At 41.4% G+C, this 26,389-nt stretch overlaps 1 protein-coding gene across 1 annotated transcript in view; it reads right to left on the bottom strand.

The window, feature by feature from the left end:
* The window catches only part of TMEM87B (transmembrane protein 87B), a 94,180-nt gene that overhangs the window by 49,417 nt on the left and 18,374 nt on the right, over window positions 1-26,389 (bottom strand). The window contains exons 3-4 of the mRNA XM_077486117.1: window positions 12,089-12,180; window positions 6,485-6,595 (exon numbers count right to left, since the gene is read on the bottom strand). Of these exons, the coding sequence (XP_077342243.1) occupies window positions 6,485-6,595; window positions 12,089-12,180 (203 nt within the window). The remainder of the gene's footprint in view (window positions 1-6,484; window positions 6,596-12,088; window positions 12,181-26,389) is intronic.

The raw sequence follows: 26,389 nt of genomic DNA, 5'->3' as shown, positions 1-26,389 counted from the left end.
GTAAAACTGTAGACAAATCCCAACTGGGAAAGTCTTTAAGGGCTACTGGTCTATTTCGAGCAAGAGCCCTAAAAAAACTAGAAATTAAAGTTTCTTTAGATAAAGTCTTTTCAAAGAAAACTGATAAGGCAGCCACCTGAGTCTTCAGGGTACTGGCTGCGAGACCCTTCTCCATTCCTTCATGGAGAAACTCCAAGACTGACACCGTGCTCTTGACCTTGGAGTTCTCTAGAACTGCACCAGGAGTTGAACTTTTTCCAGACCTTCATGTAAATTGCCTGTGTAACTGCCTTCCTACTGGACAGCAGGGTCTTTACTACTTTATCTGAGAGACCTTTAGCCTTTAACAGGTCCTCCTCAGAAACCAGGCGGTTAGCTGCAGGAGTTCCACTTCTGGATGACTTACTGTCCCCTGGGATAACAGATCTTTTCTGAGTGGTAACCTCCATGGGGGCTTCGAGGCTAGGTTTCGAAGACCCGCGAACCAGGGTCTTTTTGGCCAAAAAGGAGTGACTAGTATTAAGTCTGTCCTTTCTTCCCTGAATTTCCTCAGTACTAGTGGAATTAGAGGAAAGGGGGGAAAGGCATAGCACAGCTGGTAATGCCAGGGGTGAGCGAATGCATCCAACCCTATTGCTGCATCTCCTCGGTGAAGAGAAAAGAATCTGTCCACCTTTGAGTTCTGCTGGCTGGCAAAAAGGTCTACCTGAGGAACCCCCCAGGCCTCGGAGATCATCAGGAACACTTCCTGATTCAGACTCCATTCCTTCATAATGTAGGTAACCGCTGTTGTGTTGTCTGACAACACCTGAACATGGTGGCCTCTCAAACTCTGCTGAAATGCCACTAAACCCAGAAAGATCGCCTTCAACTCCCTCCAGTTGGATGATCTTTGAGCTTCCTGTTTGGACCAGACCCCCTGAGATGTCTGACCATCCAGATGGGCTCCCCAGCCCCAGGCACTTGCGTCTGTAGTAAGGCGCTTGTCCACAGGAAAGGTCCACACCAGGCCCCTTGAGAGGTTTGCCTGGTCTCTCCACCACCAAAGAGCCCTTTTCGTCTTTGACGAAATTTTTAGCTGTTTTTCCAAAGGATCCTGATGGGACCAGCTTGACAGAACCTCCCTCTGAAGGGGTCTGGAATGGAACCTGGCCCACTGAACAGCCGGGATTGCTGCCGTAAGCAGGCCCAGAACTGCCATAGCCATCCTGACTGAGACTGTCTGGTTGCTCTGTATCCGCTGTACAGCTAGCTGTAACTTTTCCTGTTTTTCCAACGGCAGGAAAACTTTCTGGAGAATCGAATTTAATGTATACCCCAGAAATTTCATTTCCTGTGAGGGGGTCAGGATTGACTTCTCTAGGTTTAGAAGCCATCCCAGGCCCTCGAGGTGAGACTGGGCCCTCTGGAGATTGACTAGGACCTGCTCCCTGGAGTCTGCAAAAAACAAAAGGTCGTCCAGATAAGGAACGACTGGAATCCCCTTCAATTTCAGGGGTTCCAAAGCCTCTGCCATAATCTTCGTAAAGACCCTGGGAGAGGACGAGAGTCCGAACGGCAGAGCCCTGAATTGGAGGTGCCATACCGAACTCCCTACCTTCAATGCCAGGCGCAGGAACTGCTGCGATGCCTGATGAATTGGTATATGAAGGTAGGCATCCCTTAGGTCCAGGGATGCCATGAAGCATTCTGGGGTCAACAGCTTTGTGATGGAGAAAATTGTATCCATCCTGAAATGTTTGTACCGAATGAACCTGTTCAGGAATTTCAGATTCAGGATTAGACGGTACTTCCCTGAGGGTTTTTTCACCAGAAAAATATGTGAATAAAAACCCCCGCCCTGCTGGCTTACTGGGACTTGAATCAGAACCTCTTGCTGTATCAGCTCCTGTAACAACAGCTTCATTGCAGAGGCCTTCTCCTGATCCCTTGGCAATGTTGTCACATAAAACCTGCTCGGGGGTAGTTCTGAAAACTCCAACCTGTACCCCTGATCGACAACGCTCTTCACGAACAGATTTGGAGACAGCCTGTCCCATTGTTCGCGAAAAGCTGACAGTCTCCCCCCCACTGGGGAGATATTGTCACTTGTTCTTAGGGGACTGCTCTGGGGGAGATCTAAAGAGGACTCCACCCCTGCCTTTGCCCTTCTGTGAACCCCATCTGCTCTTGTGCTCCTGGTCTTTTTTATGGGACTGCTGAAAAGCACGAAAATTCTTTTTAGCCATCTGCTTTTTCTTAACTGGAAAAGCCTTCTTTTTATCGGCTGTTCTATCCAGCACAGACTCTAAATCAGGACCAAAGAGCAAGTCACCCGAAAAGGGAAGACCACACAGCTTGACCTTAGAGGCAGTGTCCCCAGACCATGTTTTCAGCCAAACTGCTCTCCTGGCTGAATTTACAAGAGCCGAAGACCTAGCGGCCAGTTTAACTGATTCTGCTGATGCATCCGCCATGTATTTGACTGCATTCAGGATCAGTGGAAAGGACTCTAAGAGATCCTTGCGGGGTGTCCCCGCCTCAATATGGCTCTTCAGCTTCTCTACCCAACATTCCAGATTCCTGGCCACCACCGTAGCTGCCATTGCTGGTTTTAGACTGACTGACGCAGCATCCCAAGCTTTTTTAAGGATGGAGTCAGCTTTTTTTGTCCATTGGGTCTTTAAGGATCCCCATATCTTCAAAGGCTAGATCCGTTCGTCTGGATACCTGCGAGAAAGCTGCATCGACTCTGGGTTTCTTGTTCCAAACCTCTGAGTCCTTATCTTCGAAGGGAAACCTTCTTTTGAGAGCTTTAGAGAAGAAAGGGGCTTTTTCTGGGTCCTTCCACTCCTTTCTCACTGAGTCTGAGAGGACCCTGTGGACAGGAAAAACTCGCCGTTTTGTTTCGTCCAACCCCTGGTACATTTTGTCATGAACTGACAGTTGTACTCTTTCTTCCTGAATTTCTAGAGTAGTGTAGATTGCTTTTAAAATATCATCTACTTCCTCTAGTGATAGCTTGAATTTGGAGCCCCTGCTATCTTCTTCCTCTTCCTCCTCCTCCTCAGAATCCCTGAAGGAGATGAGAGTACTACCCCCTTCGTCTCCAGACTCTTCAGTTTCCACCTGTCTGGATGACGACGCCCTGGGGCTGGGCGGTAAGTTCTGAGGCTCGGTCTGTGCGGGAGGGTTTTGTATCAGGATGGACTTGACTGAACTCAAAGAGTTTGTCAGCTCTTTAACCGAAGAAAACAAATCCTTATATTGTTGAGATGTTTCCTCTTCCACCAATTCTCTGATACAATTTCTGCACATTGCCTTCTGCCATGAATCTCTGAGGGGGGTTTTGCAGGAAGGACATTTTCTCTGACCTGGTCTAGCTTTTCCTAGTGATTTTTCCTGAAACGACATACAGGTTTAATTCACTAAAAGCTCTCAACAACCAGTTGCTTAACACCAAGCCAGTGCAGAGACCCACCACCAAACAGACCTACTAGTGAGACCCCAGAACTAGGCTGCAAAAGGTCAGAGCGAAGTCCACCTCTGACCTGCAGCGACAGGCCCCCAAGAGGGGGGAACAAACAAAGACATACCCACAGTAAAGCAGAGGGTGCCAGTGCACCTTACGTACCTGGGCTGGACCGGTGCTGGGGGCGCCTGTCTCCGCCATAGCTGGCTTGCACTCTTCCATCGTTTGAGTGAGGCAGCTATTTTACAAACAGCTCTCATTTTAAATTTTCCCGGCCGCCGCGTCATCAAGGCCGGCCGGAAGCGGAAGCACACGGTCACCTGACCCGCCCCATGACCCCTGCGTTCCAGGCGCTGAACCACGGCGCCACGCCCCCTCAGAGCGCCCGCGCGTCACCGTGAACGACGCCGTCGCCGCCCGGGACCCGGCGCCGAAAACGGAGCCATGCCGCTGACCTGCAGCGGCCTCCGCCAGCAACAGAGCCCTCCCTGCGCTAACAAGCGGACACCGGGCACCCGACGCCGGCACTCCGAGGGTCCTTACTCCCGTGAGATGGCGGGACCAGGAGCTCCAGGAGTCCTCTCCCCGTGGAGATGCTGCTGGGGGTCAAAGAGAAACAACCTGCAACAAAAGGTAAGCCTTACTCCCCTGCAGAGAGTGTAGCTCTCCCTGGTTCAGGCACATGCTTCCTCCAAGGAGGAAACACAATAACTGAAGCCATGGAGGAGGAGGAGGTGTTTTTAAAGTGGGCATGTGTTTCCTGATTGCAAGGTGGAGCTACTCTCTCCGGGGTTGTCCTGAAAGGCGATTTGAGAAAAATAAAATAAAACCAGACACATCAAAAAAGACATGTCCGTGCATCATGTGTCATTTAACATTGACAGATGTGCTTACAATGGTCAGCTTTTATTCACTTACATAAAGCCTTTATCTCAAAAGGAAAAAAAAAAAAACTGTTGCTAAAACCACTTAAAAAAAAAAAAAAAAAAAAAAGTGTTAGCTGCAGTTTGACTTTCATTTGTTAGTCAAGTCCATATAAAAATCTGCTACTGCATCTAATCCTACCTGCTTCCCAAATTGACAATGCTGCCATCCAAAAGGCGTTTCCATTGCTACTCCATCCAAGACAGCATGTGTGTTGAACAGATAATCAGGTGACAATAAAGGGGGGGGGGGGGAGCGTAAAAAAGAAAAATCAAATCAATGCAGCGACCACACAGTGACTGGTACAGCACGTGATCCATGGTGCGTTGCTCGGACACTACATTAACGATCACGGTAAAGAGCCTATGACCTAGGTTCTTTAACATGAGATCAGCCGTGTCCAAAGCTGATCACAGTGTATATAGGAAGTGCTAGTTATTGGTATTCCTCTCCTTGCTCTGTAAAAAAAAAAAAAAAAAAAAAAAAAAAAAAAAAAGTTTGCTGCGCCTAGTGTTAATCAAATTCATATATACATACAGACCACACAAAAACGAATAAAGTCCCATTAGGTGACGATAAATAGTGCTCATGCTTAAATTGACTGTGCAATGATGCTCAGGCTGTGTGCCCCACAGATGTACACTCACCCTGGATGTCGACCAACGATCACTAGTATGGTCTCTTAAGCATGTGGGGGTACCACTATGGGAGCCTGTTGAAATGACGCCTCATGCAAAAATACATCTCATGAGGAAGGATGGAAATGACAAAGGAAAGCCTTAATTGTGCAATGCCATTAAAACGGGTTTATTCAATACATAGATGAAATAATTCCACTCACATTTATAAGTGCCTTATAGTCCTGGCATCCGGCACATATAGCAGGTGATTAAGGGTAACCAGCCCTTGCATGGAAAATTGCGCTCACTGCGTTCTGCTCGATTCCCAGGTAGTTTCGTATGGGCGGAAGTGACACGATGACCGGTTACACCGTGTCATCATCCAGTCTGAGCACCATTGCACAGATGTCAATTTATGCACGAGCACCATTTATCATGACCTAATGGGACTTTGTTTTTATGTATGTTCTGTACATATATATAAATTTGATCAACACTAAGCGCAGCAAACTGTTTTTACATTTGTTCTTTGCTCTTTTGCTGGATTGCTTTTTACAAGCTTTTTTTGCTGCAGCTGGTGTCTGAGAATCAGTTCTTCTATCAAAAAGGTGTTAAAGGTTTTATTTTTCCTATCCTCACACTGACAGCATGTGAGGAGAGGAGAGCCGATAAGCAGCTTTCCTTAGTGGGGACATCTGCACTGATAATTAGTGCAATGATCAGTGCAGCCCCATCAGTGATGTCCGTGTGTGCCACATTAGTGCCTCCTCATCAGGGCTCATCGGTGCCACCTCATCAGTGCTGCCCATCAGTGTAGCCACATCAGTGAAGGAATTCGTTTCCGTTTTATAAAATTTTGTAACCAAGGAATTTTTTATTTTTTTTCCCCAAAATTGTTGGTGCATTTTCGTTTGTTTAGCAAAAAGTAAAAAAATAAAAAATAAAGTGGGGGTTAAATACCACCAAAAGAAAGCAGTCTCAAAACAATGAATTTTTTTAGATGTTTGGGTACAGCGTTGCATGGCCGCACGATTGTCAAAGTGCGAGCCTGTGCTCAGCCCTGGACAGGCCACAGCAGTAAGAAGTCAATATCTGCTTCTGAGGTTTATACATCTATTTTGCAATTGACGATGGATGCACATTTTTTTGAGAGACTGCCCCCCCTCCCCCCCTAAAAGTGAACCTGTCATGTTAAAGACACAGGAAGTGGGGAAAGGGACAGCTGCCACTGCTGATCTGTGTACTTAACCGAATGACTGTTACGTTGACCCGCTAACTTTTCTAGTTTCTGATTCATTGACCCAGAATCAGAAAAGTTGCACAAGTTTCAGTCATTATTTGCTTGTTTCAAATCAATGACTAAAACAGTGAAAAAAAAAGGAGGGTCATCCCAACACCCAGGCAAAGAGCTCAGCAACTGCAGACTACTTGCTTCCTTCATGACTTTTTTTTTATAGAAAATGGCTGCAGACAACACCACCATACTTACATTTTGCAATTGTATGAAGGGAGCTCCTTTTTCACAATAAATATCCTTAGTATTTTCGTGATACGACCCATCCAGTATATGTTTGTGCACATCATCATTTTGAAGAGCCTCCTGATAAAACAAAATAAAGGTTTTGTAGACTCTAAATCCCAAAGTAAAACAAACAGTTAAAATCTATAAAAAGTAAAGTTATCACCAATAGCACAAACCTAACAGAGAAAAACAATGACACATTCATAATTGACCACTGCAATGCCTCTATTCTGACACACGTCTGAAATAAACATAAGAATAAATGGAGGGCACAGTCTGGCTCTTGACGGGAGCATGTGCCAGCCCCCTAGTTGTATTAACTTATAATTCAGCACTTTAAAACTGCTGTAGAGAAGAGAAGGCTGTAGATAAAACAGGCAGAACTTATAGTGCAAAGAAAAACTACTGTGTTTTCATTCCTCGCTAAAATACATAAACTTACAAGTGGATAAATAATGAAAAAGTGCAATAATCCACCAAAGGTTGAATTAAAACCTGCACGAAGCGCTGATAAATAGAGTATAGAAAAATGACGATAAAGTTATGAAGTGATAATTTCTTCAGTCCTTTTCTTTCCATAAACCTCTAGCTATATGTCCTACTCACTGGAAGGGGTTGACACCTATTACAGGTAGACAAAAACGGCAATGCATATGGATATCCAGAGACCGGCGGCTCAGAAATTTTCACAAGTCATCAAATAGAAATGGCATATTTAAATCGGAAAGACAAGAACAAAAAGTTCCTGTAATAGGTATCAACCCTATCTGGCAAATTAGGACATCTACCTAGTGGTTGGTGGAAAGAAAAGTACTAGAGAAATTTGCACCACGACTCATTTTTTGATACTCCAAGAGTATTTATCAGCACTTCGTGTGGGTTTTAATTCAACCTTTGGTGGTGGATTATTGGACATTTTTCATTTATTCATTTACTTGTTACTTTATGTATTTTAGCGCTGTATGAAAAGAGGTTTTTTTTTGCACAATAATTTTTGCACTGTATACTTAGAAAGGGATTTTTAGGCTATTTTTTTTATCACAACTTACAGTGCAAGCCTTAAAGCCCGGTTTAAAAAATAAAAAGACATTGCTCAACTTTTTAAAGTGGTTGTAAAACCTGGTATATACCTGGTGAAGTGTCTGATGCACAGAGATTAGGGATGCACTGAAATTTCAGCCGTCTAAACATATCGCCGAAAGCAAATTCCTGCTGAAAATTGGGCAGGCCTCCCCCGCCCCTGGTGCCACCTATCAGGGGGGCTTCCTAGATCGTAAAAAAAAAAAAATTAAAAAAAAATGGGGACACAGGCTGGGACACTGGCTGCACTACTGGGGACACTGGCTGGCTGTATTGATCTCCTGTGTCATGTCCCCAGTCTCTGACCATCTCCTGTACCACATCCGCAGTCACTGACAATCTCCTGTATAAAAATATTTTAAAAACAGTCACTTTTGGTATCGGTATCGGTTTTCGGGATCAAGGAAGATTTATTTTCGGTATCGGTTTCGGCACCAAAAAAATCCATTCGGTGCATCCCTAACAGAGATTAAAACAAATCCTCCCACATAAAGCGCAACCGCAAAGTATTCACAGCGCTTAATCTTTTCCACATTTTGTTATGTTACAATTCCAATATGGATTAAATTCATTATTTTCCTCAAAATTCTACAAACAAAACCCCATAATGACGTGAAAAAATTTGTTTGAAATTACTCAAAATTGAGCTCAGGTGCATCCCGTTTCCACGGATCATCCTTGAGATGTTTCTACAACTTGGAGTCCACCTCTGGTAAATTCGGTTGACTGGACATGATTTGGAAAGACACACATCTGCACATCAGAGCACAAACCAAGCCATGAAGTCCAATGAATTGTCTGTAGGCCTCTGAGACAGGATTGTATAGAGGGACAGATCTGGGGAAGGGTACGGAAAATGTGTTGCAGCATTGAAGGTCCCAATGAGCACAGTGGCCCCCCCATCAATCGGTAAAAGGAAGTTTGGAACCACCAGGACTCTTCCTAGAACAGGCCGTCCGGCCAAACTGATCGATCGGGGGAGAAGGACTTTAGTCAGGGGAGGTGACCAAAAATCTGATGGTCACTCTGACAAAGCTCCAGTGTTTCTGTGGAGAGAGGAAACAGAACAACCATCTCTGCAGCACGCCACCAATCAGGCTTGTACGCAGTTTGCCAAAAGGCATGTGAAGGACCTCAGACCATAAGAAAGAAAGAAATTCTCTGGTCTGATGAAAAAGATTTTAGAATAAGGCTGTAACATAACAAAATTTGGAAAAGTGAAGCGCTGTGAGTACTTTCCGGATGCACTGTATGTGGAAGGATTTGTTTAATCTGTGTGCATCACAGAAACGTCACCAGGTAGATGTTAGGTTTTACAACCACTTTAAAAAAAGGTGAGCAATGTCTTTTTTATTATCTTTTTTTTAAACTTAGGCTTTAAGGCTTAATGTACACGAGAGGTTTTAAGGTTTTAAAATCTCTCATGAAAGATTTAACTTGACACATCGTAACCAACGTTTAAAAATTTCAGTTTTGCAGCGTTTGCAAGTCTCTCTCTCCCCCCCCCCCCCGCCCCTCAAATAGTCAAAAATGTATCTCCATTAAAAATGCCTGTAAACAAAAAACGCGGCTACTACGTTTACAAGCTGTTACATGCATTTGACATTTCAAATGCTTTCCAAAAAATGCTTCTATACTCAACTGCCTAAAAATGATGACTATAAAACGGCCCTGTGTACATGTACTGACAAGAGGAGAGTTCAGAGGCAGCTGGAAGGAAGAGAAAAAAAAAAAAAAAAAAAAAAAAAAAAAAAAAAAAGCCCAACTGCCCCTAAACGTTGGTTTACCAGCAGTGTACATGAAGCCTAGAAGTGCCCACAGGCTAGGATCATTACATACTTTACAGATCTTGACAAGCAATTAAAGCTTCAAAACAAACCTTAAAGCGGGAGTTCCGCCGTTTTTTTTTTTTTTTTTTTAAAGTAAGCAGCTACAAATACTGCAGCTGCCGATTTTTAAAATAAGGTCACTTACCCGCCCAGCATGCCCGCAATGTCGGCACCCGCCATCTTGGTTATGGGAATCAGGAAGTAGAGCCTTACGGCTTCACTTCCCGGTTCCCTACTGCGCATGCGCGAGTCGCACTGCGCAATAAGGTTGGTCACCGCTGTCTCTGGGTTCCATGCGTTTCCCAGCAGACAGCGAGGGACCCGCAGGAAGTGGCATAAATATCCGCAGATTCTGCGGATATCTATGCCGGAAGTGGGTGCAAATACCTGTACTATACAGGTATCTGCACCGCCCTCCCCCCTGAAAGGTGCCAATTGTGGCGGCGGAGGGGGGGAGGGTTTCAATGAGTGGAAGTTCCACTTTAGGGTGGAGCTCCGCTTTAAAGAAACACCCTTGTAGCCATTTTGAAGGTTGAATATATTTTTATTGACAGATTTTTAAAAACGGTTACAAAAAACAGTCACCAAGAATAAGGGAGGTCAAATACAAACATTTTTATTATTACTGGAGCAGAAACTATATTGTAAAATTTAAAATATCAGAATGGGTCGATATCCACAACAGAGCATGGTTTGTGAGGATAACACACACACACACACACACACACACACACACACACACACCACCGGGGGGGACCGTTTTAACCATCGGAAGATTTTACCCCCTTAATGACCAGAGCATTTTTTGCCAATCAGGCAATTGCTCAGTCATGCAACACTGTACGCAAATGTAAATTTTTTTGGTGGTATTTAAATCACACTGGGTCTTCTTGGAATGTTAATTTTTTTTATTTTTTTATTTTCAAAAAGTTTCTTGGATTCTGTTAAATAATTTTGCAAACAAAACTTTCTTTATAAATTTAGGCCAAAATGTGGTCTGTTACCTCTCTTTAGTTATAAAAATAAATAAATAAATAAATAAATCAAATAAAAGAAATAGCCCAAATCTGTGTATATTTTTAGTCTGTGTGAAAGTTAGGGTCTACAACCTATGGTATAGACCAGTGATGGCGAACCTTGGCACCCCAGATGTTTTGGAACTACATTTCCCATGATGCTCTGGCACTCTGCGGTGTAGTGGAGCATCATGGGAAATGTAGTTCCAAAACATCTGGGGTGCCAAGGTTCGCCATCACTGGTATAGACATTTGAAAATTGATCAATTTTTAAACATTTGTTTTTTTTCATCCGGTCAGAGTAGTTCAGTGTTACCAAAGTGACACTGTACTTTTCTGGGGAGATGAACGTAGATTTTTTTAATACTGGTATTGCTAAAGAACATCAATGATCACAGTTCTGAGCAATAATTTTAGCAGTCAGTCAGTCATTCATGACAGCTTACTTACCATTTTGATATGCGATTGGCTATAGCTAATCACATGGTACCATTACCATGTGTTGGCTGTGGACCAATCACAGCATCACAATAGTAGGCACATTGTAATCATGTGATTACTATGATTGGTCATAGAAAATTACAATACCCTGGCCACACGAGCCAGGATCACAATGTGTGCATGTGCTCAGTGATGTACCAGTACATCGCTGAGCCTGTAGCTCCCACCTGCTTGTAAAGTAAAAGTACTGCGAGCGGGTTGGCAAGTGGTTAAAATACTTTTACTGTTTGCTTGGACTATACAAGTACTTTAGCGTGCATGATTTATTCCTGTGATCTCAACTAGCTTCCGTATCCCGTGCCAAGCTGCTGCAATCACAATACAGGGGGTGGGCCTCTTGGCACTCAGTTTCCAGGGGCATAGGCCAGGTATGGTATTGTGACACTACGAGGCTCTGCCACTGTGAAAAAACGTTTGGAAAAGGGGCACACGGTTCACACATTTGTAGAATGCGGGACTCTGGAGTATTGATTTTGAGCGGTGAAAACCTTTCCCTGGATCTTGGTATTCCCAGACTGGACTCCATAGTTTGGACATTTCTAATTGCATTGGGAGGGAAGAATTTTCCAACCCAGTGTCCGGGTTTGGTTAAAGATCAGCAAGTTGTGTGTATGCAGATGCACACAGCCTTTATGATGAAGGACTGAGAATAGTTTAGGGCTCCAGCCAGGAGAGAGGTGTGCTTCCATTTTGGAGACAGGGCTTCACATGACAGGCATGAGCCAGTATTGCTGCGCGCATTAAGAAGGAACTGTGTGCAGCGACGGGCTTAAAGCTATGTGCACTGAAGAGCCAAAGGTCTGAGGGACCCATTATTAAGAGCAGAGGTACTGCTGAAGAGAGCCAGGTGGCTTGGTATTTTTGTTACCCGTTTCTGCAACCAAAACCCTTGCATGGTCAAGTTTGTGACTTTATTAGTCCGTTTTAATAAAAGTGGCTACCAGGCCCTTAAAACAAAGTGCCTACTGGCATGGACTTCACTAAAAAAAAAAAAAAAAAAAATGCATCTACCACAAGTAGATGCGAGTCAAATATCACCCCAGTATCACAGTATATTCTGCACATAGTATATACCCATGTATAAAATACTCATGCCTGTAATTAACAGCAAACAAAATTCTTGGGATAATCAGTGAAACACTTACCTCAAGGGTAGAAAATTTATTGTAGCAAATGTAGTGCATCAGATACCATGTTACAGTAATCTTAACAGTCTTAGGGCACTGGAAGTTCTCAACTGTGAAAGAAAATGAATACATATATATATCAGACTCCCAAACAAATAATTCTGAAGAACTTACACGATTGCTGGACAGCTCCCGGGAACCAGGGAGAAGACCAACTTATAACCTGTTGCTGTTGATATATAAAGGCTGTATCATAATGAAACATACAGCCAATTAACTTTGTTTCAAGCCAAAAGAGTTAGTATTGAAATACCCTATTTGCCGGCATATAAGGCGACTGGGCGTATAAGACGACCCCCAATTTTTCAAGTGAAAACATAGGTTTTGGGCAATACTCGCGGTATAAGACTACCCCCCTTCTGAGGCAACACCATTTAAAAACATTAGAACCATTAAAAAGCAAGAATGCCAACTACTCATCCGCCATGCTGTGATATGTCAAAGTAAATCAAACAATAATAAACACAAAACGGAGATCTATTGAATGCCAATTCTGGAAAGTAGAATTTTTCACTAACCAAACCTATACCACTTTTGGGTTACATTCTATGGGAATTGTCCACCAAAATGCATTTAATAACCCCCCTGTCATATGTCCCAGATTTACCTGTCCCTCTTGGGTGCCTGGGACCTCAAAGGCAAACAGCAGGATGTAGTAGGAGATCAGTGAATGGATTTAACCAGGGAAGTATGGTGAGCGGTGTATTATTTTAATGAATACAACGCCTGCTTGGATTGGCAGAGTGTCTCTCTCTCTCTCTCATCCAAGCAGGCTCTGTATTCATTAATAGAATACATCGCTCGCCGGGATTGGCTCAACGGTGTATACTGTTTGTAGCTGAAGCCACATACAGTATTAGCAGACATTTGGGGGCTGACATCCATCGGGCAGCATTGTATACCCGGCGTATAAGACGACCCCCGATTTTTGGTTTTTTTTTTTAAGTGTAAAAGGTAGTCTTATACGCCAGAAAATACAGTAAGCAAAAAGTAACAAAATGTTGTACATATTCAAAGGAATAGATAATTATTTCAACTAAAGTGGGCGCACTGACCATTTAAAGTGGTTGTAAACCCTTACAAACCACTTTGACCTACAGGTAAGCCTAGATTAAGGCTTACCTGTAGGTCCAAGAAATATCTCCTAAACCTACACGGTTTAGGAGATATATTTACCTGTAGATAGTGGCGCACTGGGCAAGCCAGAGATTGCGGCGACATCCCGCGAGTGTTGGCTCCCGTGCATATGCGTGGGAGTGACGGGATTGCTACATCGACGAATCACAGCGCCGGAGCAGCGAGACCCACCAAGAAGATGACTACAGGGGACAGCGGTGACTTCGCTGGCTCCTGTGTCTGGTAAGTGACACATAATGGACTACTATGCGATGCATAGTAGTCCATTATGCTTTACCTTTGCAGGGAATCAAAGAGGAAGTGAACCCATCAGGGTTTACTTCCTCTTTAAAATTCAAAAGTGCTACTGTGCATACAATACAGTTATATCATACTATTACTATACCATGAGAAGGTAACGATAGTGTAAGCTTAGCGTTTAGGGGTAGATGTCCTTCCACTTCCTGTTGTCTCCCTCAATTTGTAGTTATGAGTCGTCTAAGTCAGACGTTTGTAACTCTGTATGGATATATACATAGAATTTTATAGATAGGCAACTCCTATCCTCTTATTGATTAGTTGTTCCAAATTAATAACTACTGCAGTAGGAAACAGACACAAAAGATAATCTGCATCTTTTCAAATAACTGTTCTGCTTTATTATGACGCAATTGTAGAGGAAATGTGTAAGTTCTGTATATAAAATTGTATTCTATTTTGTATGTATTGCACACTGCCCTCACTTTGCATACGGCACCAATAATGTTTTCATTACACGTTTGCATTCTTTCGAGTCCTGATTAGATTTATCCTGCCTATGTTATGCCCCTCGTTACCATAAATGTACAACCGTAATATTAATGTGATACCTACATAATCAGGTGTATAAAAACCTTCAATTGCGTCAGAATAAAGCAAAACAGTTATTTGGAAAGATGCAGAGTATCTTATGTCTGTTCCCTACTGCAGTAGTTATTAATTTGGAACCATCAATGATAGGATTTGCACATCTATAAAATTCCATGTCAGATGGCAAGCTTTGCCTAGGAGGGGGATTTAATGGTGACCTTAAGAATCCAAAACAAGGTGCTTGAGACGATCTGGGAATTTCTGATAATCAGCCGGCTGAGGTAAGCATTTTGATTACATTTGAGTTATCACACTTCCTTGATCGGCAAGGCATTTTTGGGACAAAGGGTACCCATTTTACTCCCCTTAATCAAACTTTATTAATTGGTGGCTATATTAGGTTGTCACTGTCTATTGTCCATGCATCAGAGTGTTATATATAAGAAAGGGAAATAATAGTGCCGTTCACAGGTATACGTAGTACACATCTGCTAGATAATGTAGTTTAGAGGCAAGAGGGTATAGACACAAGTAGAGAAGAGAGCCGACTGGCCATTCATGAAGGGCATTAAATTAAGTAAGGGAATAAAGGGTAAGAGACTCTCAAAAATGCCCAACTTAAGAGGAGCGCTATAAAATATATGAACCAATAGGTGAAATTCCACCTATACTGAGCCCCTAGATCAGTGATGGCGAACCTTGGCACCCCTGATGTTTTGGAACTACATTTCCCATGATGCTCAAGCACTCTGCAGTGCAGTTGAGCATCATGGGAAATGTAGTTCCAAAACATCTGGATTGCCAAGGTTCGCCATCACTGCCCTAGATTAATGGTTACAGTGGACAGGAATCCACAATGGGTAGTGAAAGTCCACAGGGACTAAGAATCGTGCAGAGTAAACCGCTAGAGTAACAGCTATGTGAGCAAGATGGATCAAGTGTAACAATTAACACTAGACAGAAAGGGACATTTTGGTGTGAAGTTGCGGGATGAATTTGGGGTCAGGCACTACAACCAGTAAAGTCAAAAACAGAAATTACTTTATATGTTGTCAGAGAGGGAAGATGGGATGAGCACTATGGCTGCCAGTCTGATCATAGAAACTGAGTATGAGAAGTATGGGATTACAAATAGGGGTGCACCGCATGGAAATTTTGGTGCCGAAACTGAAAATGAAGGATGCACTAGGCCAAAAAGCAATACTGAAAATGGTAGTTTTTAAAAAAATATTTATATTTTTAGAATTGTATTCAACTTTTTAATATCAATTTAAATATGAATTTGTTGTTTGCCATTAGTGGCACCTTAATGCAAGAAAGGTCAAGAAAAATGCAGTCTCTAACCATCTCTTGTATCATGTCTGCAATCACTTTTTTAAAACGTAAACACGATAATAGTATTAGCAAAATTTCTATTTGATGCACCTCTAGCGGATACGATACAGGAGATGGTCAGAGACTGCAGGCCTGATACAAGAGATCAATGCAGCCTCACCAGAGTCCATCAAATACAGCCTGTCTGTGCCCAGCAGCTTCACCAATGCCCATCATATGCAGCCTGCCTGTGCCCAGCAGCCTCACCAGGGCATGTCATATGCAGCCTACTAGTGTCCAGCAGCCTCATCAGTGCACGTCACATGCAGTCTATCAGTGCCCAGCAACCTTACTAGTGCCCATCATATGCAGCCTCACCAGAGCATGCCATATGCAGCCTACCAGTACCCAGCAGCCTCACCAGTGCCAGTCAAACAGCCTGCTTGTGAGCAGCATACGTAGCCAACCAGTGCCCATCATTTGCAGCATGCCTATGCCCGTATGAGAGTGGTGATCTCAGCGTGTCATAGAGCAGGGTTTGAATTGCACAGGTCACAGTAACAATGTCCCGCCTCCTGTGATCACATCACACCAATTCAATGTCCCGCCATTGGATCAGTGTGTCGTCTATCACAGGAAGAAGAAAGAAGGAAGGAGAATTGTGCACAAAATAGGAAAAATTTAAGATTTTAGAGAGTTATTAGTATATGTGTGTGTGATGGCTGGAATCTTTAGTTATAACTCGTGTGCCTCATGTATGCAGATGTGAACCCCTCCTTTGCTCTCTCATAAAAGAATGTGCTGGGATGAGACATTAGTGACAAGGACACCCATGATATGACTACATGTATATCATAACAAAATGTGTCGGGTTAATCTAATGACAAACAATGATCACAATTATCTTGAATCTGTTTTCCAAACATGGTAAAATAAAGGTTATGTTTAACCATGTATTACACAAATTGAATATCCTTTGATAATGCATTTAAAAAAGGGAAAGTAAAAAAAGTCCTCATTAAAAAGGAAATATTCTGTGGATATATACATTAGAACGCGATATTGAGATCATCACTTGAGTATTAATGTTTGATATGAGTTTAACAATATTATTAATTATAGATATTGTAACTGGTTTAGACAACCTTTGTTCGGAAACGAAATCCAGGTTATTGGGGAAATTCGTAAAATGGGATTAGTTTAGATTAATATAACATTTTTGTAATTTTACATTTAAAAAATTAATTTTTTTCCCCCTTTCAAAAAGGGCTTAAAGGTGAGGTTGTTAATTGGAATACAGCTGCCATAATATTTAACAAAGCCAAGATGGATGGGATATATAAGAAGTTTTTCTACAAAAATGAAATCTGAAGGTCTGATAACTTGATGTGCGAGTGATAAAATTTTAATTTAACAGACCCATCACATCAAGTCCACACATGCTGTTGGGATACAAGCCACCTGCAGCCAGTTGTTTTATAGTTTTTAATCTTGCCGAGAGCTTTCTGTTCTGTCATATACAGAATGTTGGTCCTTTTGTTTTTTTATTTATTTTTATTTTTTAAATCCAAAGCAGAATGTGTGGATTGTGAAAGGATGTGCCCCTTTTCCTTTTAAATTTGGGCCTAAAATGTGGTTTGAACAGACCAGTGAATAAGTTCAATGTGTTTATGTACACAAGTACATAAGAAAAAATAAATATGAAAAAATATTTTTTAAATAAAAACTCACAACCAGTATCTAGTCTGTCATCGGTACCTGTAGATAGTGGGTTGCGTAATAAATCGCTTTTCAATCCACTTATCGCTGCAAATCAACAAGTGGACGTTTTCAAAGGGCTAGTTCTAAGAGATCTAGAGGGCCTGATACCAAGAAAAATCATAAATCCGAGACATATCCAAGAAGGTATTAAATCATTAGAGGAGAGAAAAGACCTCATCATCAGACCAGCGGACAAAGGAGGTGGAATTGTATTGCTTACAAAGGAATTTTATCATAACCAGCTAAGTGAGATGTTGGATGACACAGAAACATATTTAAAATTGGATAGAGATCCCACCAGACAGTACGAAAATGACCTAAAGAGTCTGGTAGAGTCCGGCTATTCATCGGGAGTCCTATCCAATAAAGAAAAGGAATACTTGGTTCCAAGTAGTAGTAAAATTCCAGTGATATACACTCTACCAAAGATCCATAAAGATGCACTCTGTCCACCAGGAAGACCCATAGTGAATGGGATAGATTCGGTGGCATCCCAGATGGGACAATATTTGGATTTGTTTCTACAAAAGAGTGCGATACAAACCAAGGCATATTTACGTGATACAAAAAAATTGCTACAGCTACTATAAGAAATAGATTTACAAGGAAAAGAAGAGGTGTACCTGGTAACCGCAGACGTATCCTCGCTATATACCATTATCCAACACGACGATGCCATGCTAGCGTTGAATTGGGCCTTAAGTCAAAGAGATGATCTGACATACCATCAAAAAATACTGATCTGTTCAGATTCTATACCACTACGGGAGGTTTATGCTTTGCGCGTGGGTGTTAGCGGTACTGGCACTAACCTTGCGCTGCCTGGGGGCGACACAGACCCTGACCCTAAAACCTAATTGATATCACCCGCCGGGTGATCGGGGTTAAACCTTTATTGGGTAATAAATGGTGGGTGCCCTGATGCTATAAAAAGCAAACTAACTAACCAGAGTCACTGGTAACACTTACACGGTGATCGCTGGTGAAAGGGTTAACTAGGGGCAATCAGGGGGTTAAAACCATTATTGGGTAGTATATCGGGGTACCTAGCGCTATAAAAACCTGGCGGTGAACCTAAAAAAATAACTAGCTACTTAGCGGCACCTCTGACACTAATGCAGCGATCAGAAAAACGATTGCTTAGTTACACTGGCAAAAGGGGGTGAAAGGGTTAACTCTAGGGGCAATCAGGGGGTTAAACCTTTATTGGGGGGGGGGGGTAGGGGGCTACTCTGGACCTAACACTAACTGCCCTGACAGTTTCTACTGTCACAACTGACACTAAATGCAGTGATCAGTAAATAAATGATCACTGCAATCAGTGACACTGTGACTGGGAGGGGGGGGGGGGAATTTGTGTGCCTGTGTGTGCCTACATGTCAGTGTAGTGTTGATGCACACTTTCTTTCTCTCTTCTCCTCGCAGTCCGGTCAAAAAGACCGCCCCGAGGAGAATGACATCAATTCCTCCCTGCCTGTGTTTACTATACACAGTGGGGGGAAGCTTCTCATTCGCCAGGAGCGATCGAGAGGGGATGGCCAACGCCATCCCCTCATCGCTCCTGCAGCGAAAAGGACCGCCGCATCCAGCGGACCTCCCACCCGCTGGAAGGCGAGCACGTACATGTACATTGCACCGACGTGCGGTCCTTAAGTGGTTAATACATGACAACGTCCCAAAACTTTTGAACATTTGGAGTACCGGATCTCCTCTGTAGTACGTATATCAGCCTACATTAGTAATTAATAATCGTTACGGGTTGTTTTTTTTTATATCCAGGGGATCAGTCCGGATTATTTTAAGAGTATGGGAGTGTCCCAATACTTTTGAACATTGGGGTATTTACCCTTGTTTGAATTATCTCATCATTGAGTCAGTTTGTCTGAATTATTTCAATATAGAGGCAGTTATTTTTTTTTTTTTTTTTTTAAGAGCTGTTTTTAATACATGACAATGTCCCAAAACTTTTGAACATTTGAGTACCAGATCTCCTCTGCAGTACGTATATTAGCCTACAAATAGTAATCGTTAAGGGTCTCTTATATCCAGGCAATCAGTCCGGATTAATTTTCTGAGTGCAGGAGTGTTCCAATACTTTTGGGGTATTTACCTTACTAGTTAAAAGTCCTCCTTACATGTGCCTCTACATGCATATGGTTTTACATATATAAGGATATGTTTAATACATGGGGGGTGATATATGCCTGCTACCTGGGTCTTTGAGATAGATAGAAAATATAATATATATTATATTTTAAACTATGCCTGTGAGAATAAATAATATTGTTGACATTTCTATGTAGATTTGATACACATGATTACAATGGGCTCTTGTGGGAGAACGAATAACCCAGCGCATTTAATCTGTGATGTAGCAAATCAATGATAAATAATATAGAACTTTTTACCAATAACAATGTTTATACATATTGATTACCCATCAGTCTCTCGTATATGGTCCCATAAGTGCCGGCTCCACCCTAATGATGCATTTTTATAAGTGTGTGACCTGACAGTGATCTGTCAATTTTAAGTTGTATCCATTGTGTCTTAAAGCTTTTTTTTTTTTTTTAAAAAGCCAGCAGCTACAAATACTGCAGCTGCTGACTTTTAAAATAGTGACACTTACCTGTCCAGCGTGCCCGCGATGTCGGCACCCGAAGCCGATCTCTAGATCGTCTCTTGGGTCCTGCCGCCGCCATCTTGGGTATGGGAATCAGGAAATGGAGCCTTTCGGCTTCATTTCCCGGTTCCCTACTGCGCATGCGCGAGTTGCGCTGCGCAATAAGGACGGTCCCCGCTGCCTCTGGGATCTGTGTGTTTCCCAGCAGGCAGCGGGGCACTTGCGGAAAGGGGCGTAATCTACGCCCCTTTCCGCAGAGAGCTATCCCGGAAGTGGGTGCAGATACCTGTACTGTACAGGTATCTGCACCCCCCTCCCCCCTGAAAGGTGCCAATTGTGGCGCCGGAGGGGGGGAGGGTTCCGATGAGCGGAAGGTCGGATTCCTACATGCTGATGAGGCTAGTTATATGTCACCTGTGACTGGGCAATTATATATATATAAGCTATCACGCCGTTGCCCTCTGTTGAAGTCAGGGCCTAACCAACACAGAAACCTGAAGTGACGTTGTGCGCTCCATCACGCTCTGCCTTCTACCCGGGAGTGTAATATAGTGTTGTCTGCAAGGAACAGCACACTTCCAGCGGACAGCTGGAGATGGTGATAGCGCCCTCTATTGTATTTCGTTATGCTTGTTGATTGTATTTTAAATGTAAGCAGCTTGGATTAAGGGGGGTTTCTGCTGTATGGGTATGTTGCATTATAATAAACAGGATTATGTTATGTACATCTATCCTTGTGCATTTTATGATACAATCGGTGTACCTATACCAGTGGACCCTCTGGATAAGTGGGGTGTCAGCACAGAGCAGTGTTTGGACACAGATACAAGGCTTTATTTCTAGCAGCGTCTGGTGAGTTTGAACCCCAGAGGGGTGTGTGCTTCACGAGGTGGATAATTGCATTCTTACTCTGGAAGGTGCGCGCTAAGAGAAAAGTGACTGAATTATCGGAACCGTCCACATATCCATCTGCTACATAAAGACTGTTGGCCGTGGTGTTTGCCATTGCCCTATGGTTTCATTACCATCAATTTCTTTCCTATTTTTATTTTCGTTTTAGCGCTGTTTTAGTATTTATCTGATGCAAGGAGGACTTTAGCTCTGGTTATACTACTGTAATATTTTATTTACATTTGTTTAAACAGCTGCTTTGGGTTTTGATTTCACCTCTATTTTTGGTAATTTTATGTGTTTATCTATATAATAACTTTTTTTTTTTTTTTTTTTTTTTATGTCTGAGGCATTGACATATGATATTGAATAGTTCAACACATCTACCTGCTGCTGGCACTGTAGGATTGAGGTGGCGCTGAGTGGGTGACCCATAGGCCATAGTTATACCTCTTATCTATAGAATTTTATATAGTCGAGATAGAGAGCTTTTGGTTCCATTTGAAGGGGCAGAAGTTTGTTTTTACTTCGGCAGGTAAACCAATCAAGCATGCCAAGTTAATTTGATTGGCTGTTTTCAGCCTTCCAGGTTCTTGCTGAGGTAGCCATACTAACAGTAAAACTCACACATGTAAGCAGACCAGGTGACCAAGGATGCTGCATTACAGCCCCGGACACTTTCTGGGTCTGTGCAACTCTCAGAAACCAAACTAGTTCTGGCCCAGTATAGTTGGGATTAATAATTAAACTTTAAAGGACCCCAGAACGAGAAGAATGAGTGGTCCACATGGGGCAACTTAAGAAACAGGATTTTGTAAAAATGTGATGTCACCAGTCACAAGCAGTACTGGCTGCCTTAGTAAATGAGCATGGGATAGAGCCAGGGTTCCCCACAGGTGTTAAAAAAAAAATAAAAAAAAAAAAACACTTCTTGTTTTATCTGTTATCAAAAGGTGTTACCAAAATCCGAACCAGAGTTCCAGAGAGTACAAAAAGATATATCCACATGCCCAAGTCAAGATCTTACGAGTATGCATTTTGTCTGTATGGACACGTTTTCTGGATGTCCAGTGACAAATGCTACTGCAAAGGCCACAGTAAAAAAAAGTGTTATCAGAAGTAGTTTGTAAGTACAGAGTGCCAGAATCTACAGAGAGTAACACTGGAAATAATTTTTACAGGAGAGTCCTATATCTACAATGTAGCAGAAAAAGTAAAGTAAAAAAAAACTAGAAAACTTTTGGCTGAACGTTTTCTTATATTTTATCAAGCCCCTAAGGGGATGTTGGACTGTCTCCCTATTGGATTTTGTTTGGGAGTGTGTTACTCGCTTATATTTTGTCTCAGCGGCTGAAGTCCTCCATTTGGATCTCACAGAGAATGTTGCTGATCTTTTTTATGTTTTTTTTTTTTTTAAATGAAAACTCATATGCGTTTCCTGCCCAATTCCAGATCCTAAACGTTTGAAAGGATCTAAAACTAAAGCCAGGTGACTTGTAGATTGTAAAGTTAGATTTAATTATAAAGGAAATGTTTGGAGACTCAATACAGCATCTATTTCATGTACAGTAGAGCTGCGCGATTCTGGCTAAAATGAGAATCACAATTTTTTTTTGCTAGGATAGATCACGATTCTCGCAGCGTAAAATCTTTCACATTAAAACAAAAAAATAAATTAAAAAAAAATTGAGCTAACATTACCTTTTTTTTTTTTTTATTCATTGTAGTGTGTTTTTCCCCCCCCAAAAAAATTGCATTTGAAAGACCACTGGGCAAATACAGTGCGACATAAAATATTGCAGCAATTTACATTTTATTCCCTAGGGTCTCTGCTAAAATATATATAATGTTTGGGGGTTCCAAGTAATTTTCTAGCAAAAAAATATTGGATTTCAACTTAAGAAACAAGTGTCAGGAAAAAGATTGACGTTAAGTGGTTAATCTTTCCGCATTTACAGTTGTTTAAAAACTTGGCAGACTGCCAGGATTCCCCCCCCCCCCCCCACACACACACACACACACACACACACACACACACAGAAGTTTCTCCCTTTGATCTAAGGAAGAAAAGTTAGTTACAATGTTTGATATTAAACTTGGCAGACTGCCAGATGTTTTCTTTTGACAGCTAAGTGAGCAGAGAAAAGTCTCTACATTTGTTATATGAAATAATCTGCAAACTCTGCAATAGAGATCATCGGGGGTTGAATCAAGATCAGGTTTTTTGTTTTTTAAACGATTAATTGTCTAGCTCTAATGTACAGTTGTGCAAAACTTGAAGAAGGGAAAAAAAAACCCAGACACTGCAAAAATAACTAGAATTAAAGAAATCTGTGTTTGATTTGTTTCCTCTTGGAAACACAATCTAGGGTACCATTTATTCAAATACTTTAACTATAAGGAATCTACATATAATGCGATTTGAAAAGTAGTTTTAGCCATGTTGAAGTCATATTTGTCTTTTGTACATCTTCCTTTTTTCTTTGGGTAGAATTGTCTGTTTACATATGCTGATAAATTAGCATGCCAACAATTAAGCTAGAAGGTCATTCTGGCCACAGGAGTGTACAGCCAGTACACTGCAAATATGTCTTATCAATCATTTGTTTTTCACAATGAAAAGTCATTTTATAATTTAAAAAGTTGCTCAGCTATTATAGTCTCCACAATGGAGTTTTGCCTCTTTGGCCAGGACTACCTCTACCTAAGCGTGTGAAGGTTCTGGGTTAAAAAGGTGATAGCGGTATGGTTAGTTATCAAAATATTGATCAAAAGAGAGGAGACTAAATGAAATGTGTAAGTTCTGTATATAAAATTGTATTCTATTTTGTATGTATTGCACACTGCCCTCACTGTGCACACTGCACAAATAATGTTTTCATTACATGTTGGCATTCTTTCGAGTCCTGATTAGATTTAGTCCGCCTACGTGTCACCCTTTATTACCAAAAAAGGAAAAATTGTAATATTAAAGCGATATCTACATAATTGTGTATAAAAACCTTCAATTGCATCATAATAAAGCAGAACAGTTATTTGGAAAGATGCTGAGTATCTTTTGTGTCTGTTCCCTACTGCAGTAGTTATTAGTTTGGAACCCACTAATCAATGAGGATAGGAGTTGCCTATCTATAAAATTCCATGTCAACACTTTATAAGTGTCTTTTGCCACTTCTAAACTAATACTGAACGGCACTACTGCATCTTTAGTGAATATTTTTTTTTTTATTTATGTAGATTGTAAGCACTAAACTTACACTATTGGTACCTTCTCATGGTACAGTAATATAAATTTAATATAACATTGTAAGCACTGTAGCATGAATTTTTAAAAAGGGACAGCATGCCCACTTTAGTTGAAATAGCTTTTTTACGTCTAGTATCTAGATTGAGTCATGGATGCAGCAGTACTAGCGCAAGAAATTTAAATTTATTTGGTTTGTCTTTACTAAAGGAACAGATAAGACAAGGTCTCTCTAATATGCCATACACAGAATGAAAGTATTACAATTGACAAAATTATCAAATTTGCTCAAGACAAATGAAACGAAAGACCTAAACAGACTGTAGGAATAAGTGCAAAATAATATACCAAAACCCATATAATTAGGAGTATGGTGGAAAAACTATGAAAGAAACTTAGCACAAATGTGCTGTGGGCCACCTCAAATATAAAAAAATAAATAAAAAAAAAGCTCCAGAACTTTTTTGATCTTCAGGAAAAATGGAGTGGAAATGTGAACCATCTCTCCATAGAGAATAATTATTTTTTTTTCCTATTTGATCTTCAAGTATTTGAGCTTCAAGCTACAAAAAGGCTGAGGTGTGAATGGGGCTTTAGTAGTACAACAGATCAAATTAGTATATGACACTGCAGCTCAAGTACATCGGATCTGAACCCATAACAGCCACTGTTTAAAGTATCATCTGTGCCTAATAGACAGAAAGTAGAAAATTCTGCCAGCCACACAGTGCATCGAAAAAAGTATTTATACCCCCCTAAAATTTTCCACATTTTGTCATGTTACAACCAAAAATGTAAATGCGTTTTATAGGGATTTTATGTGATAGACCAACACAAAGTGGCACGTAATGGTAATCAAGCAAAAGTAATCAAATGGAATGAACCGTTCAAAAGTCTGTATACCCTTAGGCTCCATGCACACTGGAGCTCATAAACTGCAGTTTATTGGAGTTTGGGCGTTTTTTTTTTTAAAAGCCCATAAACTCCACTCTATGTTAGGCTATGTGTCCATGCACACATGGACATTTTTCAGCTTTAATGAGCAGTGGAGTTTATGGGCTTTTTTCTGAACGCCAGAAATTCGCGTTCAAAGTGCCGTTTTTCACCGCCAAAAAATGACAAACGCTGATAAACGCTGATAAACGCTCATAAACGCTCATAAACGCTGATAAACGCGCGTTAATTAGTGTTCGGCATTCTATTTTTTCAATGCATTGTGGGAGTTTGGAATGTACCGTGGGATTTTTTGAGTGTCCTCTGTGTATTTTTATTGAAAACGCCCATAAACGCTAACGCTAATAAACGCTCATAAACGCTAGTACAAAACGCTGTTAAAAGCAAGTTTTTCTGCCAGCAATCTGGCGTCCAGAAAAAGCTTTTTTGAGCTTCAGTGTGCATGGAGCCTTACTGTGCATTGCCCACTTTAGCATCAATGACAGTGCACAGTCTTTTGTAATAGTTGCAGGTGTTACAGCTGCCCATTCGTCTAGGCAAAATGCCTCCAGATCATGCAAAATCTTTGGTCGTCTTGCATGAACCGCAAACTCATTGACAATGCACAGACACGAATTGCAATTTAAAAAGCCAGATGTGGGAAATGAACATTTGATTGCCATTTTAACCCGTGGGTGTCGGTAAAATTCCAGTGTATGAAAAACGTTTTAATCAGGGCCATTTGGGTGAATTCTGTTAGGATTTAAAAAAAAAAAAAAAAAGCCAAACTATGTGATCAATGGCTTCATATAATCCTCATGCTTTAAGTAGAACTATAGGCAAAACTTTTTTTTCCCCTCATTTTGGATAGAGTAAGGGAGGATTATAACCAGTCAGATTTATTTTTTGCTAGAAATTTATATAGAACCCCCAAACATTATATATGTTTTTTTTAGCAAAGACCCTTGAGAATACAATGGCGGTCATTGCAACTTTTTATCTCACGATGTGTTTTTTTTTTTTTTTTTTTTTTTTTGGTTTTGTGCTTTTTAAAAAATGTGAAGTTAGCCCAATGTTTTTGCATAATGTGAAAGATGAAGTTACGCCGAGTGAATAGATGCTTAGCATGTCAAGCTTCAAAATTGCACACGCTTGTGTAATGGCACCAAACTTTACTATTTAAAAATCCCCATGTTTACATGTTTTGAGTTAGAGGAGGTCTGAGACCAAAATTATTGCTCTCGCTCTAATGTTTGAACACCATTTTCATATGTGAGCGGGACTTGCGTATGCGCTCGCTTCTACATGCAAGCTCACGGGGACAGGGGCGCTTTAAAAATATATAATTTTTTTTTTTTTTTTTTTTAATTGTTCATTTTACTTTAAGCGTGACACTTTCTTCTCCTCCTCCCCCCCAATTTTTGTAATAATCCCCTGTAATAGGAATATGGCATGACAGGTCCTCTTTACAATGAGATGCATCTCACCTCCTAGGCTGGGAAGCCTGAAATAAAAAAAAAATTAAAAA

This window comes from Lithobates pipiens, unplaced genomic scaffold (assembly GCF_037356315.1).
Source record: "Lithobates pipiens isolate NorthernLeopardFrog02 unplaced genomic scaffold, aLitPip1_a1.2 Scaffold_18, whole genome shotgun sequence".
NCBI lineage: Eukaryota > Metazoa > Chordata > Amphibia > Anura > Ranidae > Lithobates > Lithobates pipiens.
The sequence above is the reverse complement of the archived record's forward strand: the minus strand, read 5'-3'. Positions and strand labels throughout refer to the sequence as shown.